General features: G+C 33.2%; 1 protein-coding gene across 1 annotated transcript in view; it reads left to right on the top strand.

Moving 5' to 3' along the window:
* LOC126826511 (LIM/homeobox protein Lhx9) overlaps positions 1 to 17197 on the top strand; it is a 35429-nt gene extending 18232 nt beyond the window's left edge. The window contains exons 4-5 of the mRNA XM_050555585.2: positions 9822 to 10036; positions 15221 to 17197. Coding sequence (XP_050411542.1) covers positions 9822 to 10036; positions 15221 to 15493 — 488 coding nt within the window. The 3' untranslated portion in view covers positions 15494 to 17197. The remainder of the gene's footprint in view (positions 1 to 9821; positions 10037 to 15220) is intronic.
* The last annotated feature ends 3805 nt before the right edge of the window (positions 17198 to 21002 follow it).

Here is a 21002-nt window from a genome sequence, read left to right as displayed (position 1 = left end):
TATTAAACTAACTCGTGTTTTAATTTTTGTTTTAAATTAAATTAAATAATATAACATATTTATTACTGAGGAATACGCAAAACAAATTCGTGGACTTCTATGGACTTATTTTTCTGTTATTATTCTTTTCCTGGCGATTTCACACACGAGCTCTATAATCAAACAGGTTTATTCGGTGTGTCGTGTAATTCTGGCCTTAGGCTACCCTACAAATCATATTTCTAACAATATGGTCGAAGCAGCCGTTTGATATTCTTGAATGCATTGTTAAACACTTTAAAATCATGAACAAGCCTTCGATTATACTGTTAAACTAACCCCCTGAAGATATTTGACATATTCGTAATATAGTCTTAGATCTTGTAATATACACATGTAAAAAAACTTATGAATGAATTAACTCATTGTGAATAATCTACGGTGCCACTGTTTATTACAGTTGACTGTTATTATATAGACAATTTTTTTCTTGTCGCCATCATATTTTCACATTTTCTCTCAACATGACGAGAGGAGAAATCAGTCACGTTCTGAGGTGTCAATCAACGATTGTTCGTGATTTCCCGCCAATACTCTTCAATATAGGAGTTACATTCCGTCTTCCACTTCCTGTCTTGTGTAGTGAAGGTTTCCACGTTAAGTAGAGTTTAGAGGATGTTCTTTAAGAGACGAGAGGACCTTGTTCCGTTGTGATGAGTAATACCACCACTGGACTTTCATTCATTTAATATTCAAATACCCTCTCTTTTCCCAGCATTTCCTCTTAATGAAAAGAAACTAGCGTCTCGAATTATTTTGAGTTGTCACGATTTCACTTGCTCCCTTCCTGCTTTCGATTTTGTTTGTACAAATCTTAAAATTATCGTGAAATTTGTTGTCTTGCGGCAATCAGTTAAATCTATACTTATAATGGTCATCAACAGATAGAATAAAAAGAACTGTAAACTTTGAAACATTTTCGCAGACCTCGGATACTACGTATAATATGTCATTCCCCAAAAAATAAATAACTCGGAGGACATTTTTTGTAAAAATAAAATTAGTTTCGTTTGTTCAGTCGCGTTCCATAGTCTTATCGGCTTTCTAAAAGTACCTGCTTTGAAATAGAGCCATAATTTAAGTTTATGGTATTTCTGTCAAGACAGTCTTTGTCTTGGGTACGTCCAGAACCAGTAATGATTAATTGACTTATCAACATCAAAAGTAGCTGGAATCGTAGACGATGCTTAGATGGATGCCGTGTCTACAGACATGACATAAATGGTAGGGAATCAATGACCTTGAAGTCGTGTTACTCATTAACGTACACGTTATCGTTAAAACCGCAGCAATTTGTAAAGTAACATTTCAGCTGCAGACATCGCTGTAGTGCTTTTGAAACATGCGATCGCATCCATTTTGTAAAACTAAAACAACCCTCTGCTATTTTCCTATTATTTTACAAAAAAACCAAGAATAAATCATCTCTAAACAGTTGTGTACAAAATAATGTGTTAGCTCAAATAAGAACTGACATCAGGTGTTCTAAGAAGCAAACCTTTTATAATTATGGCTAAATTTCAGAAGCTAGATAGTTTGTGTTTTCGCTGTCTAAAACATAAAAAAATATTAAAAATATTATTTAAACAAAATTTAAAATCTCTAAACATGTGTGTTATATATAATTGTTAAATATCCGCGTCTAAGATTTTCGAAAACAGAAAAGTATTTAAATAAGCCTTTAAAATGTTAATTTAGATCCAAAATATCAATTCATAGAAATTCGTCTCCTAAAATAGTTATGTGATATAGTAAAAAGCGATGATTTTTATTGTAGAATCCGCGAATAAAGGAGTTTTAAAGCACCCTTGTACAACATGTTTGTTACAACTCATGTTCTTTCCTCCCTTTCCTTCCGGGATAAGACGATATCCTAGCGAGAATTTAAATACTTGTTAATAATGAAATAATGGAGGCACTCATTAAACAATGGTCGTACTTCTTTACTGCCACTTTACTGCAGGTGGCACAAACTCGAATACGATGCTCTAGAGACTGGAGTATTGTAGACGGAGAGTCTCGATCATCGCGACACTCATCTTTTTTTCACTAAGTGGTACTTTAGCTGTACATTCGCCTGGTTGGATTACTGACGTACTTGCAACATAATGAATCGCTTCCCAATGATAATAACTAAGCCGACAGGATATATCTATTTATTTGTCAGAAAAAATCACAATAAAACAAAGCTTTCCCTGTCCACGTGCACATCGGGGAAAATACGCACGCGTGCGATTTACGTTGTACGCACGTGTATTTTAATGCACGTGTTTTGTCGTAGGTTAGTGAGTAAAGTGGATTGTAAAGGAGTCAGATGGTTTGCAGGAATCACCAGAGAAAGGAAATGAACTGATTTAGATTTGTAATAAAGTAATCAGACCTACAAGGATTTTTTCTGTATGATATGGTTTCATATCCGGGTAAAACGAAGGCCACTTTAATTCCTAAATTAGAAATCACAGGAAAGAAATCCGCTTGATCCAAGTACGAAAAGATGGACGAAATTTTAGAATTAGTCTTCCATTTATTTTCTGTGTATTTAGAGTTGTATGATGTTTCAGAACAACGGCAAAATAAAACCACCAACGGAACAACACCAATTTCATGCAATAAAAGAAAATAAATCGCTAAATTTCAAATTATGTGAAACATTTAATTATTGTTTAACGAGTAAAGACAGACAATCTTTATAAAAATAATAACAATTGTGGTTCGGTAGCCTACTATAAAGTTATCAGTAAGGGTATTTGATAAGTGCTCATCATCTGAACACGGTAATAATTGTCAATAACATGGTGAATAAGTACAGGTAATGGATGTTTTATTAGGTTTTGTTAGAGATTAGACGAGTGATTTAATCTTATACCTGACAACTGACCGATAATACAACTAAATACACCTCTATTTAATCTAGCTTACTTCATGAGGTGCCAAATTTGAGTAGCAAAATACAGATAACAATTTTACTTATTAAAGGTTACAAACTCGTTCCTTAACACGCTCTATTTTCTCCTTATATATTTCATTGAAATGTTTGAAAATATCGCCCCAATTAACTATAGGGGACCGCGGAAGTCGAGAGGTAAGTACACTAGACTCTCGACTAGAATGGTTTGACCAGTCGTTCGGATGGGGCCAAAGACCGAGATCCATAATGGATTGCTCGTAAAGGAACCCCAGAATTCGATTAAGAGTAGGCGGAAACGCAGCTATCCGGGCAAATAATCGCCTCCCAAGCATTATATTTAAACGACTAGTTACAATAAAGAGCATTCTAATTTATTTTGGGTTAAAGCAATTTGGAAGAATTGTAGATCAAGTAATAGCTAAATCCGACAAAATGGCATTTGAATTATTTTCTTAGTTGCTTTTTAACAGTCCATTGCCCCTTAAAAGTCAAAATGAAATTAATATGTTTGTAGACAGCACAACAAAAGATTGTTTTTTGTGTGAAACCTGTTTTTTTGAAATGTTGCAAACAGATTTAACTTTGTTGTGTGTTTTTTGTCAAGAAAAGTTAGACGACCTGTTTACACCCAGTCTTGTCTCTTATCCCAAATTAAACTAAATCTTGTTTAATGTTAGATAATCAAACAGAACAAAAAAACTCTTACAATTGTTATCTACACCTTTAATTGTTAGCAATTTAAAAAAAAATAAGATAAGAAATTTTGTCTTTGTTTATTTTTGGTTCTAAATTGATTCAATACGATTTATATTGTTTAAATGATCTTTAAAACTTAACAATGATTAGAAAGAAAAAAAGAATCGACTCTCTTCGTTCTCAACCCCCTCTCTTTATCATCGTGAAATGGTAACTAGGACTAAGAATTTTAAAGTGACAATTTGGAACTTTAAAGACATTTTAAGCTTTGTTGAATAGTAAATTAAACCTCGTGATATCTATTAACGATATCTTAATTTGTTTAACATTTTAAATCCAAGACAGATTTTTGACTTAAAACGTATTCTTTAAGATAGATTTTAAAAGTCAATCTTCCCTTTGCAACTCGTTGACATTATTTTGAAGATAGGATGCAACACTGTGAACATTGTTTTAATGTCATCTATGTATTCTTTCAAATTTAACAACTATTTTGCTATCATGGTCATTTTGAACTTTTAACGGTATTTTAAATTTTTGGGCGTGTATCTCTAATTACAACTACGAAATTAGAAGTCGTCCTAGATTGTACAAGTAGCATGTTCGACAGGAAATATGGCTACAGATTTAACTGTTGATAAACATTATTATGACAATATTTAAAAGTTATTCTAGAAAAACATTTCTTTCTACTACTTAATAAAACTAGACCAAATGTTTTATTGACGTGAGTGTGTTTAAAAGCTCTTAATTTCTCATCAACCAAGCGAATGAAAATGAAGAAAATTAGGTTTTTAATTTGCCCTGCTAACCTCTGCCAACAGGAAACTTGACGGGTCAGAAAAATTAGGCAAAGATTGAGACTACTTGATATCAATTTTCTACCGACAAATTGGCCCAAGTTGAAGGCAAGGCGAATAGTGATAATATTTATTTAGATTCAATGTCTTGCACGTGTGACTCAGGAAACGTATCATTCACTTTCTTGTGTTGTGGAGAGGTGGATGGGCGAATAGAACGAATGAATGATAGATAAAGATATTGTACTTAATTATCTTGGAAGCACACACACACACACATCTTATACTGCTACACGTGTGGGCTATAAATAGAGTAAGATAGATTGGGAAACTTGTAAATAAATATATAACTTTTGATTATTTGACCAGATCTTTACCGATGTCAGATTATAAAAATTGTTTATATATATAAGTTTACTTATCATACATAAGAGTTGTGGATATTTTGCCTTAGGCCGAATCTAGAAACAGAAATGGTGCGAATGTCTTGTTGCTTCCATTTTGAAACATGTCGAATAAACAGAAATAGTATTTCTTGAAACATTATCCCAGACCTAGCTGAACTCAGGTGGCACGAGCAATATGTTGGGGTTTCTATTGTTTCTCATTGATGGTAAACGATACATTCTTTGAACAAACTATCAGGATTAAAAGGCATTAGTAATTATTGAATAATCGACCTTTTATCACAAAGAACGTGAATTTGTCCTTTTAGTATTGATCTAAAAAACATAACAGTTTTATAAAATAGCAAGCTTACTTCAAGTTTAAATTTATGTGATTTTACAATATTATAATTTCAAATATATAATATAATTTATTAAAATTCAATTGTTGCTTTAATTAATTGACTTACTGAGTGTTTTCTTTGCTTAGTTAAAATATTTATTTGCATTAACTAAATACATTCTTGTATATTTAACATTACACGAATAAATCCTGTTTCGTTTACAAAATTATAATCTAGCTAACAGATTCAATTTATAATATAAGACCTATTGAAAATTCATAAAATCCACATGCTATTTCGAGCAATTATAGAAACAATCAGCGATAGTCTATTATGACAGTTACATAGATCAAATTAATATAGAAAAGTATTCAAGTTTATCGCAAAGAAAACATTATTCAAAACATTTGCCCTTGGTTGAGTTGCTTGTTATAAATTATGAACAAAATCGCGAAAGAGATCAGTAAGCGTTGCAAAGTGATTTTAAATTATTTAAGATGAATTCCATCACGTTGTAAAGTTAATCAATGCTTACTATAAAACAAAATATCTAATATGATATTCATACCGCTTTGATGATTTTATTATGTGTAACAGAAGACTGGTTTAATTAAAGAAAAATCGTTGATGACGTATTACTAATGGATCACTGGATGATAGAAACGATTCACGGATAAAATCTTTTTTTTTATCAAGTTTATTCCGGAAGTACAGACTGGCAGACGACAGAATTTGTCAGGGCAGGTGGAATGGAAGCGAGGCTAAAAATATATAGGCATGTTTGATGTATATAGCCAACATATCCTCTACACGAACATAAACAAGCCTCGTTATATCTGTCATTTTAAACAGTCGTAAAACACACGGCCAACCTCGCTGTCCAACTCTAAATTGGGCTGATCATTTGTAGAATTCCAGACATGTCGTTTGTCAGATTTTACTAGCACTAAACTTTAATATATGACTCTGCTTATCAACACGTGCGTGTGTGTTTGCTTCATTCGGTCCGTCATTGTTTCGTCGTATTTAGTTTCTCTTGCGAAATGGTCAATGTCGTAAATTTGCTGTTTCGTTGTCCGTAATTTGTTTTCTGATGAAATTTGTGTGTAGGGTTGAAGGTTTGACAGACGTCACATGTCCTGGTAAATTACAATGGCAGACTTGTGTCAATAAATCAATATTAACTAGTATTATAAAAACTCAATGACATTATGGTGGTTATTGATGTCATACTGTCATTTTATCAATTATACATTCATAATATTTACTTTCTTCATTGGAAAAACTTGAAACGCCCGGCGCCAGTGTGTTCTGAAGATTGCTGCAATTTCCATAAGAACATTTTTCTACAGAAATAATTGTTGGAAAAGTTTTCTCAAAGTTGTCCGGTTCCAAGTTACACAATTTAAGTTGTCCAATTCCAAATTACACTCAAAGTTGTTCGATTCCAAATTATTACACTCAAAGCTGGCCGATTCCAAATTACACTCAAAGTTATCTGATGCATGTAACATTGGAACTTTAAAATTTAAAACATGGGAATGATTTATTACATTTTTGAATCGGGGCTTATTTTTAGTCCGTTTGTCGTTTTCAGATCTTGTTGTTAAATAGAACCGTTTTCTATTTTTGACTTTCGATGACTAATTTTAATTTGATCAATGTATATAATTATTGGCAGTAAGATGTTTTTTGTAGTTGTAGCAATCCGAGTGGCGTTTCACAGGAAGTGTCTGTCATACAACGGTAGAGTTAAGCGACTTAACACTCTTTAATCCTACTCTATACGCAAACTGTTTGTTTTTATCTCAATTTTTACGCCTCGATTAACCGAATGACATGCTGAATTTTTCATTATATCCTTAGCAGATGGCAACTTCGTCTTTTCGCGGGGATTTTTTGTGTTTGGTACACCCTTCATATTTTCTTGCCATCAGTTTTTAAAACGTAAGTTAAATGAGAAAGATTGAAGTTTGTTTACTATTGCTTGTAAACGACACCCAGTTTGTGTTGTAATGCCTATCTTATCCATCGGTTCTTGACAAGCTCCCAAAACACGCTGATAGGTGTAACACAAACCCCTTCTACAAATAACACACACAAAAAACCAAGATGGAGTCATATTTTTTTTAAAACACACAAAAATACAAATGAATTGAAAAAAGTATATATTTAAAATGTGCTTATCAGTTTCATTCTTAATTCTATAAAAATACGACATAGTAAATAGAGAAATAAACACGACAGAGGAATTTAAGGGAAAATATTTCATTTCGTAAGAAATTTATCAAGATAAGGAGATAAGGATAGAGGGGGCTATTAAAACAATCTGGTAAACTGCTGTATAAAGTGCCATTTTCCACGCTACGTGCTGTGTACGACATCTTTTACCAAACGCCATTCTTCTTAAATCTCGCTGATACGAGACTCTACGGAAAAGACATAAAAGTGCCAAAATCTCGTATTTAGCGTATAAGAGTGACAGGGATTGAGGATTTCCGTGCGCGAAGGCGATAGTGAGAGCGCTGGAATCGAGCTCGACTCCCTGGGGTTTAGGCAAATAACCTCGGAGATAAATTGACAGCTGAAGAGATTTTATGGGCCGTTTAACAACATAACGAAAACTGACAAAGCAACAGTAAAAGACAAATATTTAGATATGTGTGTTTCATCAGGTCAGTTTGTTGTCTAACAGGTGACCAATAAACATCACTGTAACAACCTCCACTAATAATAACAGATTCTTCTTACCTATGATCAATTCAATAGACCTATATCATCTAAATTAAACTAATGAATTATATATACGGAACAAATTAGAGAAAGTGGAGTTCTTATAGAATTTGCTTAATGGGTAATTTGACTACAATTCTGAACCTGCATCCGTGAATCTGTTTTTTTCTGGGTTGACAAAGATGTGATTTTCTGATGGGTTTTATAAGTTACTTTCTGTTCTTTTTAATAAATCAGTTTAATTAATACATAGACTAAATATAAATCTAAATACAAAAACAAAAGAGAGAGAGAGAGAAATGGGGTTTAACGTCCACTCGACACAAACTAGTTCATTTCGGGACTAACATATGGTTTAATTTTATTTCAATAATTCGCTTGCGCATAAGTGTCTTTAGCAGTGGGAGGAAACCGGAGGACCCGAAGAAAACCCACGAGGTTGTACAGGCGACCCTACTCCTTGTCACGTACAACCGGGGATTCGAAACCACGCCAGTCGACTCAATGACAGACTTTATGATACAGCGCGCGCACGCTAACCATTCAGCCATCCACCCCCATCCCCCCAAAAAAGAAAAAAAGAATAAATAGCAAAGTACAAAGCACCCGTACTTCTAAATGCCAATAAAGATTTAACCCCGAATTATTCAAAGCTGGAGAGGTGGTCTATAAGCCTGTTCCCCAATCCAGTTTCTGTACATACATATTGTTTAAAAAACGACAAAACGTTCAAAAAGGCGTCCGAGAATCGAAACCCACTTATGAAATTTGAATTCTATATTTAAGAAAGAATATCTATCGTTAGTGACACGCTGAGGACCAGATCTCTTTTTAGTCCTATTTAATTATCATCCCATGAGTTTTCAAGGTTTCGTGTCAAACTCCAAGTATTTAAAGATTTGTGAAACGCTAAGCCGTGTTTACGACTTGATTCCTGCAAATCATTAGACTGCTTTAGACAGCTTGTGGAATTTACTTTCAAATAGGATTGTGCTTGATTGGCCAAATCTGGACGTATTAAATGAGGAAATTGTCCGAATGGAGCGTCAACTAACTGGTCATGAGTTCAACTGGTACCATAGACAATAAAATCTTATGAATCATTAGTGTATCGGAAATCTCCTGTCATGGAATTAAAACTGAAATAGATTTTAACAATATCTGTCATTATTAAGAATACTTATATCATGAATTTATTATACAAGAAATGACAATGCATTAACACGACTGCCTCACATGAATACACCTAGTATTTATTGTAATTTAGCTAAAATAAATACATACTTTAAACTAATATGTCGATTCTGGTCATTAACCTAGTTTAAGTAAAATTACAAAAACATTGGGTAGATATACAAAAATTATATAGAGAAACTTATATACATGTAAGTACACGACTTGTAATAGTTTCTCCAATTTGTGACTTGTATTGCTGGAACGTTATAGAACTGACAGTTACAATGTTAGGCTTTGCAATACAGTTTTAAAAGAATTATTAGTTGAATGCCGGTTTTAAACATATCAATTAACTGTTAAATGGTGTTGTTTCAAACATACAGAAATTTACTGTTAAAACCTTTTAACGGCACCTGGTAAATTTAAATTCAAGCATGAATCTGTTAAAGACGTATAAGCACCACGCATCATCTGGATAAACCCCTTTAATTTATATATCTTTTAATGTGTTTCCATGCATTAATATATGAGGTGTGATGATGAATGTATCCACACATTGAAATACGAGGTATGATGATAGATGGATGTATCTATGTATCCATGCAGGAAAGACGCATTAGATGTAGACATGCAAATCACTTGGTGGGCAGCAATCTAGGACTACTGATTTGATCTCACAACATGCATTGGTATCGCACTTATTATTCAATAATTTGTAAAATATTTATTTATTTCACAGGTTTGGGACCATTAGATAATGGCGAGAGACCAGGGGAGGTTTTGGATCGAGAATCATATCACAGTCAAGGTTCCAGACAGAAAAGAGTTAGAACATCATTTAAACATCACCAATTGAGAACAATGAAATCATACTTCGCTTTAAATCACAATCCAGACGCCAAAGACTTAAAACAGCTCGCTCAAAAAACGGGCTTAAATAAACGAGTTTTACAAGTGAGTTAAACATATAAATTATTATAATCGATATTATGTTATTTCTTTAAATTTGCCATCTTTTATCCCTGTTCATCGTCTCAAGAACTTACAATGGTCGTCCCACTGCGGAGACGCCCTAGTATGGCTTAAGTTGAATTATAACGATAGATTAATTAAATTAATTACAAAGGAATAGAACAGGATTTGAATTAAGTAACAGTGACGGAACTAATTGGATATAAAGGTTTTTCAATTCAGACATTTTAAAGACACAACGAACCAGATTTTTCACGTGTATCTCAAAAGTAAAAAAAATGACAATAACATTGATCGATTAAAATAATATTTGGACTGATTTGTGTTTGATAAAATAACTTCTGATTGTGTATGATCAAAAACTCTAAAGTTTAAACAAATCTATTAGTTAAAGTTTTTGGTATATGTAGTTGAAACTCAAAACAATACACTTCTATTGATCAAAAACTGTTTAATTACTTCATACATTTTGGAGCGCCCTTATCAGTTTGTTATATTCGAAATAATAAGTTTCGGTTATAGCTAATTAATCGATATTTCTCATCGCGATACCAAACAGATACCATATTCCCAGTAAAGGAAAATGGCCAGCATAAATATAACATCAGAAGAATTTGAGTATGACGGTTATATAAATTATAGTATTTACTTCTTTGATCATATTGAATATACATGATATATATATTTGATCTTATATTGAATATACACTGTACAAATATAACTTCTAGAAGGTGATATACATTGTTTGTGTATTTTGTCGAGCTTTTGCCCCAGCTCTACATCTACACCGACTCAACCCCTACCAATATTTTGGTAAACTTTAAGTGTATATTAGCCTTAAACCGTGTGTTTATTTTCTAAAGAGCGTACGTAACATTGAACACTTTCGGCTTAAGAAACCATCCAGCTATGTTTCAGCAGATAATGTAGTATTCCTCCGACTATATAAATGCATCTACACGAATGATTACTTATGCATACAGATTTAAATGTGCAATGCACATTCAACACTAAAACATATTTCAAATCCTGGCGAACCTATTTTAAAATTATACTTTATTTTTTTTTTTTTTTTTTTTTTTGCTATTTTAGAAATGGTATGTCATTGTTATTACATAAGAGTACGAATATCGCATACCTGTTTGCTTAACATAAGTTTATACTAATATGTATATAGCTATGTTTCAGCAGATAATGTAGTATTCCTCCGACTATATAAATGCATCTACACGAATGATTACTTATGCATACAGATTTAAATGTGCAATGCGCATTCAACACTAAAACATATTTCAAATCCTGCCGAACCTATTTTAAAATTATACTTTTTTTTTTTTTTTTTTGCTATTTTAGAAATGGTATGTCATTGTTATTACATAAGAGTACGAATATCGCATACCTGTTTGCTTAATACTAATATGTATATTACAAGGTCGGGTTTATCGAGAAACAATTTTTGGCTTGGAAATGAAATGAAAATGAAATGAAATGAAATGGGGTTTAACGTCCTAGAAAACAGGTTCTATTACTTTGCAAGAAAAATAAGTGTTCAATTTAAAGGGTAGCTCACATTTATTTTTTAGTGATAAAACCAGTTAATTGAGGGTGAAAGAGCAAAGCTTTATCGTAGTCATGTGCAAACATCTCAAGCCATATGGTCTATATACTTGTAATTATTACAGTATATCGCGATTAAGAAATCACTCGTATGTTTGAAGAATAAAGTTCTGTGACATCTTTAGACATGGTATATGCTACATCGTCATATTTTGGCGGACTCCTTTTCTGGAACTCCCTCTTAGTATAACATATTATATTAACGTTAAAAATTTAAAATATTTGATTTTAGATCCTAAATTTATTGTATAAGTTTCATAAAATATTGTTTAAATATCACTGGATGTAAGGATGTGATGGGTTGGATCAGTCAGAACAAAACAGTAACAACATTTTAATATGTTTTGGATTTATTGCAATGTCATAATACCAATATCTTGTACTTTTCGTTCCTTTACTATGCTTCAAATATAACATCTAATTTTTGTTGTATTTTGAAATCTACCTCTAGACATATTTCATTGAGCAAAAAAAATTGCAACGGACTTTTAAAAAAATATTCCTTTGAAAAAAAGTAGTTTGTATAATCGGCATCAACGAATGTGAAACTTGCTTGTGTCGATACACGATCTCTTAATGCGCCATATGTATATGAAGGGCGGGTAATCCCCTTCTCAGCTCTGTTTGATCCATATCGTGTCAACTTGGTGGAAATCGCGTTTTATATTTCACTCAAGTCAATCATTATTTTAATGACAAACATCCTTCTACTCTCATTTTACACTTCAACAACTCACTGTATTATCCCACAAAGAAAAAAAATACATCAATTTGGATGCGAAAATTTGAAACCGTTTAAAATTCACCGAGAGGTCATGTTCAGGGTTTTAAATCGACCCTATTTTTATATGTCTTACATGCCCGTCGTATATTTCATAGGAAGGCAAATAAAAAACTAAAATATGTAATACTTTAAATTTTAAAATTAAAAGAAAAAATATTCCAGCTTTGTGATCATTCGCTTTATTTTTCTTCCTAATTTTTACAGTGAAAGAACATTCAAAATTTGGCCATGTTAAAATATACATTCAATTTGTTTGATATCGATCGTGAATTATTTGACACTTAATTTCTTGTCAGAAAGGTTGGAAATGGAGTAGTCTTTCTATGCCATACAGTGTTCGTTATCATGTAAGACGCCCAATTATATTTTTAGTATGTGCAGGAGGGACGCACCACAGATACAATACCAAGACAAACCTGCGGACAGAACACGTATAATAATATGCTAAATATACGGTGCAACCCCTGTTTACATTTTAAACAGAATATTAACAATTTTCACATTATGTCCATATAACATTAAATATAAACGGTAATCGGTGGTATTTATACTGTTTATATTGGTGATGAAAATATTTTAAAGTACTGTGGTAAAAATATGAGTACCATCTGTCATTGACACTATACCAACAACATATCACATTTTCACAGCTTTGATTCCAGCTTTCCCTTCTCTGCAAGTCGTCCTCTGTATCGCTCAAGTTAATCTTTTATTGATGACCGCGACTAACTGGCGATAACTCGATCAATTTACACTTTATTAAGTCAGATCAGTGACTTCAGGCTCTCTGATATAACCAGGCCCGAACAAATTAATTTAATTTATTAGGATGAAAACATGGTTTAGGCAAATTAAACTAATCTGTTTTACAGCAAGCAATTGGCGGGTGTTTAACACATTAAAACCGCTGGCTATGCCGGGATTGTAATGTGCAAATCGTAATCTGTATATTAACCACAGATTTAATTAAAACAACATAAAGCTTCTTAATTTTAGATGTGATTATTTCCCTTTCATGTTCAGTTTTGTTTCATTTGAATTATTGGGTGGCCTTTTAGTCACCACCCCTCAAAATACACACAAAAATTATTAACTGAATGATGAAAAGTTGAAATTTAAATTGAATTAGCGAATTGACAATAATCTTAAGCTAAGATAGTATTGCATACAAATATACGATTTGTCATTTATACCACAGGATGTGACGTTAATACCTCGCCATAAAAAGTTATACAAGTAATAGTACTATTTATCAAAATAAATATTGGTTTACTGGAGATATTGTTTTGAAAGTGTAATGTTCTTGTAGTGAATTCATTCTTCCATTTGTATTTAAAGTTAAAAACGACTACCTGAAATGCGAACCTTGGTGCACCGCAAGAGATAGATAGTTGGTGAATGATATTAACATTACAACAAGCACAAAACCGGCTCAACTTTTCTCCACCGACCACACACAAATCACTCAGTCATGGAAAAAGACTTAAGTTTATTTGCTAGCGATAAAAAGGGATATTACATTCATTTACACCTCTTATTAACATTTGATTTGTAAATTATAATTTGTTTACAATACACCTCCTTCTCTCGATTGCATATTTTGAAGCAGAAAAAAAACGGTGAAAACAACCCATCTTCTTCAATTCTTTCTTTTTAATCGTGCTTACGTATTTTTTCTGGTTTCTCGACGGGGTGGGCGGGCTAACTTGGTCACCATTTCTATGAATTTTCTATACATTACATTGCCCTTTCTTGGTAAATATTGAATCGGGCTCTTAACAAGCAAAAATAGATTTTTGTCATGGTTGACACCTTTTGTATGGGCAGACGACGAGCCACAACGGGACAGGCACGAATCTTTATTTACTCATTTTTTCCCCTGCTTTTTGAAATTTCAATTCATCATACAAACTATATGTTAAGTGCGCTTGCCTGTGTATCCCATTCAGATATTGACATTTTATAAAACACTGAGCACGAGCAGGATTTTGAATTTTCAATGATGTAGTTTTTCTTGAATATTACTGTGGAAGTTTGTCAACGACTTGATGGTGGAAGGTGAAGTGTTTGTCCTCCTCTTCGCGTGAAAATCTACAAATATCCTCCTCAAACAAACCATACAAGTTTTTATAGACGGACGTAACCTGTTGAAGGTGACCCAGTCAAACATACTTTTGTTGCATTGTTTTACCCCATTTCCGTGAGCACACGGCTTGAATGCTAATGTAATAGGTAATATAATATTAACTAATGCTGCCTACCTGCCCTGCCATTCACCTCTATTTATCAGCTGAACTGTTCACATTTTTAAAATTTTCAAGCGCACAATAGTACATTACCATTCCGTGGTTTCATTGTAGGAACTGAAGCTAGCTTTTTGGGTTGGTTTAACCTTAAATGGATTGATTAACACAGACATTATTTATTATTCAAGAAAATTTTAATGTCCTAGAGGTTGTCGATTTGCTAAATGAAATGATTAACACAGATTTAATTATTCAAAAATATAACAGAAACAAGGGTGTGTGGATTCGGGTGGGGATGGGGGAATGAGGGTGCCATTAGTGTACATACCTATGTCTGCCATTTTAGATGAAATCAAGAATTAAATCTGATACAGTATTTTTTTAAAAGGACAATATCACTAAATATTTTCTATGGAGGACACAAGACAGAATCGTATAGTTTAATTATATGAGAATACAGGTATTTTTGATGAAATTTATCTTATATGTTTTAATGTATCCTATTTTTGTATTTTTCAGGTGTGGTTTCAAAATGCAAGAGCAAAATATCGACGAAATGTGTTAAAACAAGATCCTGATAATAAAAATGGCACCGCGCCAGGTTCCCCATCTGATGACAAGTGCACAGACTCTCAATCTATTGATGACATGTCTAAAAATCAATCTCCGGCAGTCTCCGATATTAGTTCCTCCCCCTCTCTCTCTGACCTCCACACACCCTCCCTAGACGCTGATCAAAACAGTAACAGCATTTCTGATATATTCAGCAGTTCGATCGGTGCGCTTAATTAAGACAGTGTGAACTACGAGTGATTATATTTCTTCGTGTATTGATGTATAAACTAAGTGACGTCACAACGTACCATAATACACATTACAATGTGTATAGCAAAAAGTCGTTTTAATTTAAAGAGCTGGTCGAATATAACAAAAAACTAATGACCTATCGACAAAACACTGACCCTTCTAAATGATTGGATAGAGGAATCCAAGACTAGTGACATCAAAGCACATTATAAATCCCCATGTTTATGACTGAAAGTCGTAGTGGTTCCAGTTTTAATGGAAGCCAGAAGACGAAGAAGCAAGGATAAAACAATATAAATGATATTATATATATACATTATTTATGTGTCCTCAAACCGGACTAAATTGTCTATTTTACGATTATGAATATGATTATTAATTAATATTATTTTATTTGTTTTAAAGTCTGGTGGTCAACGTGTATCAAAGGTCGTTAGTATTGTCAAATAGTGTAAATTTCTTATATACCGACTTTTATATGAAGACCCTGTACCCCAGTCTCTAGTGTTCAAACGATTATATATATATTTTTTTTAAATTACCCAGTTAAACGTACATAAATTTGCGGATATGGGATAACAATTCCTTTAAGCACATATTTTTATTCAAAGTGCTGTTTTAAGGTGGTCATTTTAGAAACTCCAAACCGGTTACGAAACCGATTAATCAAAACCTAACGGAATACTCGTTTGAGCACTACTGTACCCTTTCGTTTACAAAATACAATGTATTGCATAGAACAGTACTGAATGTAAAGATACTCATTATACCATGTACAGACAAAACCATTCCAATTAGTGTTAACTCTTGTTGGAAGATGAAACCATTTTTGTATACATATTATATAGATGTTCAACTTCATTATTTTTAATATTGTGTTATTTTGACTACTGCATAATAAACATCGAGTTAGATTTTGTGTTCATTTGTATATGAAACCATAATGTCAGCTTTAGTTTCCAGTATTTCAACCGAAATATCTTTTTATTTAAATATTATATCAGCTCGTCTTGTAATATGTAGTTCGAATTTTAGTTCTGAAATGCGTGATTTTGTACAGTGCAATGTCATCTGCGTCGCTATAAAATAAAACTGGTGTCAGAACACCACCTTGCGAAACTCTAAATTTGTGCACTGTATTAAAAGTCTACCTATTGCTATCATGCCTTTAGTTACAAATTTATCTAATTCTAGCAGCACACTGATGGAACAGGAAAAGAACAATTTTAAATATTTTTTGTTTAAACGGAAGAGAAAAAATGATCATGTTTATACTTAAATATATTTATATAATGTTTTGACCAAGAATGATATTTTGAATCTGTTTTATTCTCTAAATGCATTTCCGTATATTTTTTCACAAGGAAGGAATTTTGTATTAAAACAATGAATTGTAATAATAACATAATTAATTTTCTTTTGGTATAACGCATAATATCAGTTTTACTCCAGTTTTGTTTGACGATTGAAACAGGTTTTATTTTCTTTAATTTTCTTTATTTAGATTTGAATATTTTTTGGTTCAACTATTCTGTTATGTATTATTGAGAGTCGTGTCTATAGTATGACATAATATAATATTAATACTGTTTTTATAGTTCTAAGTGCTGTTTGTTAACTATTGGTTTACCGTCATGGTAAACCCTACTCGTTGCTTTCATATTGTTTAATATTTGAAATAAATCCATATTGTAAAACAAAATTAACACTCGTCTTTGTCATCTTTGTTTTGAAATGGGGATTTAGAGTGGAGATGGGGATGATTCAACAATGTGCTAACCTAAACCACCGGATGTGATACCAACGACATCAAGATAGGCGATTAAACGATTTTCACTCATACTCATTACCTCATTAGAAAACATTTAATATTTTCGATAGTTCTCTATTGTGCTAATCACTATTACAATTACCAATATTGTCAGTTTTCACTTCCTTCGCTTTTTAGTATGTATCTAATTCCATTCAAAATAAAATAGTACAAACATTTATAGTATCAGCAATTTTGTTCATATTCTCAGTTTTATTATTAAAACAATAAGAGGGAAAACTGCATTCTAAATCTGAAACGAAAATGAGACAGTTGTTATTAATACAAGCGTGTCCACCCCCCCCCCCCCCCTTTTAAAAAAATATTGTTGAGCTTTGGAAGTTTTTGGTGCCATTTTAAACATTACCAGCATTGCTCCATTTATTAACACCATATAGTCATCCGTTTTTGTAAAACAGATTGTATAAGTATAATTAGGTTGATAATAGTAAACAACGGATAAGGCAATAGAACACAGGCTAATATAAGGTATAGTGCATTGCAGAAATAATAAAGAAAAAAAATAGACGTGACGTCAATGATTTATTAAAGACGGAGAATATTCCCAAGAGTGGCGTTTCCTCCCCAGGACACAACAGATATCATGAAGAAATAGAGCAATGGGGCAGTAGGTCAGTTACATGTCAAAATTGTCTGAGGGCCATGAAGGTAGAATTTCATCATTATCGGTGAGCTATTTCGCAATACTGGACATGGAATTCTGCCTTCTTCCTATTCCGCGAGCGACGCTGTAATTGGATTTGTTTTACGCAGTATCATACATGTACTGAACACTTCGCAAGATGTTGACCAGCCTTGAATAGAATGAAACTCGAGGTCTCTGGACACTGTAACCTGGGCATATTTATATGATAATTTCAATCAAAACAGTTCGGGTCTGCAGGCCTTATATCCAAAGGAATTAAAACGAGGTACTGATTTAGTTGATAGAAATAAAATGTTGAATTCTGCTGATCTGATGTGCCATTTCGTTTAAAAAGATTATAAGCGACAGTTGGGTCGGTCACTATTTTTTTCTGTTTTTAGCCGAATCGCCCAACCAAAAATTAGTTATATCTAAACATTGGCGTCGATCTGCGGACCTTAAATTTTAAATGTAGACACATACCAAATTCGCAAATAATAAAATCAGCAGATCAAATTCAATTCAATAAAAAACTTTGTCTTATTCCTTTTCTACCCACATGTCAATTGTTTTACCCAACGAGGTCGTATCCTTTCACTTTTAGCCTAATCAAGGAGATCATATCCTTTTTTACTCCCCGATAAAATAGGTCGTATCTTTTCATTGTTATTTTTACCCTAATTAAAGAGATCGTATCATTTCCCCCCCCCCCCCCCAAACAAAGATGTCGTATCCTTAAATTTCAAAAGTAAATTAGATTAAAATATGATGTATTATCCCTTATTACTGTGAACTTTCTGGGGGGGGGGGGGGAGAAATGACATAAATAATAAGCAAATCATGCATCGTACATGACACACGTCGTCCAACTGTGGATATTGAAACGGTTGATACAACCGTACCGGCGTATCATGACTCGGGAGCTGAGCATGGAGTCGCCATCTTGGAATTGTGACATCACATCGATGGGTATCTGTCCAAAGCACACGCACTTGAATTGGAGTCGCCACCCCTAACAAGAACAAACAACAAGATGAGCAGCGCTAGCGGCTCAGTTTCTGGTCAAAAATTGCACAATGTCAATTCAGTCAGAACTGAAAATATTATTCACTGTGGTTTGTAATAATCCAATTATTGACAAATGTTCTTGTATAGCCAGTGCATAATATTGCATCGCATCAACAACTTTGTTCAACTTGAAAATTATTCCATTAAAAAACAGGGTTTGGATAAAAATTCTAGGAAAGGGTAAAGAACATGCAACAATAATGCCAAGAATGTTTAGCACGTGCGGAACAGAAGTCAATTGGTGCATGCGCATGTTTTCAACGTGATTACTGGGTTTTGGCAGGCCTGACACCAATGTCGGATATATTACCTTCCACGTCACAAAAATATCTCTCTAGATTTTCTGCAATTCATTTAGCGAACTTGATATTTTATCCAAAGCCCATGTGAAATAAATGTTACCAGATGATAAAACTATATACCTTTATTTTAGATATGGGACTTTACTGTTAACTACGTTACCGTTGATGTAATCAGATTATAGTATCTTAGATTAACTAGCATTTTTACTATAACGTTCTATTCCAGTCACTATAAAGGCTTTCATCAACACTTAAGAGTAACGATGCGCCAGTAGCATTTGTCGCTAAAATATCAAATTTCCCACGGCTTAATCCACGTTAATATGTGTGTGTGTGAGAGAGAGAGAGAGAGAGAGAGAGGGAGGGAGAGCAATAGGGTTTAACGTCCACTTGACACAAACTAGGTCATTTCGGGACTAATATATGGTTTAATTTTATTTACACAATTCGCTTGCGCGTAGAGGTCTTTAGCAGTGGGAGGAAACCGGAGGACCCGGAGAAAACCCACGAGGTTGGACAGGCGACCCTACTCCTTGCCACGTACAACCGGGATTCGAAACCACGCCAGTCGACTCAATGACAGACTTTATGATACAGCGCGCGCACGCTAACCATTCAGCCATCCACCCCCCTACGTTAACATGTACTTAGATTGATTATTTAACATTTAATTAAGAAAACAAAATCAAAATACCAACGCTAGATGATGTCCCGGTTTGGATTCAATCAAATTTAAAACAGGCCTATCGTTAAATTTTCGTGGACAAAAATTAGCTGCACGTTTATTACATAAGCGAGCAGTATAGAACGATGACATTGCAATTCCACATATCTTTGTAAATACTGTACGGAAATGAACATCATTGGACTGATAATTCAATCACAGATTCATCTTTCACAATATTAATAGTTTGCAAATGATTGCTATTGCTTAAACTGACGCACCGGGACTTTAATATGCCGACCTATGATTTGGGTAGATTTGGATATGAATGATGATATTAGTTAATGATGACCATTTACTTAAGGTCCTGATCTTTTCTAAGCTTGTTATTTTCACCTGTTAGTATAGTGTACATCAAATGTCTTTGATCAAGCACGGTTACTTTTCATACTGCCACCGTGAAGCTATTTCTAAAAATCTATTTTTTAACAACCCGTTACTTGGCCCCTTTCATTTTTATCCGAAATGGCGTATTGTTAGTTTCAAATTGACTAAATATTGACGAAATGTTAATTATATTTATTTATTTTTACAAATGCTCTTAGAAGACATTGACGTCATAAGAATTAAATATTTCTCATAAGAATTGTTATGTGAATTGTAACTAATTTCAGAGAATATTAACCGCTAATCTGGTGACGATACGTTAGCGATCGTGTACTTTAAATGACCTTTCTCAAACTACCGAAGCCATTTTAATTCGAAACTAATACGAATTGTGGTGAGAATTGTAACGAATATAAGATATGGGTGCAGTATATAATAATATACTACAAGTTGATAATAAATTACAGATTAGAGGTATCGGTATGCTACGGTTATGTTTCTTTCAAAACAACATCCTATATATTTCGCCAAATTCCCAAACACATGTCTTCCACAAATCAAAAGTATGGGATAAAGATGGGAAGAAATATAGTTAGCACGTGTGTGAATTATTTTTG

The sequence above is a fragment of the Patella vulgata genome, chromosome 1 (genome assembly GCF_932274485.2).
Source record: "Patella vulgata chromosome 1, xgPatVulg1.2, whole genome shotgun sequence".
In the NCBI taxonomy this organism is placed as follows: Eukaryota; Metazoa; Mollusca; class Gastropoda; family Patellidae; genus Patella; species Patella vulgata.
This window is presented reverse-complemented; position numbering and strand designations above follow the sequence as displayed.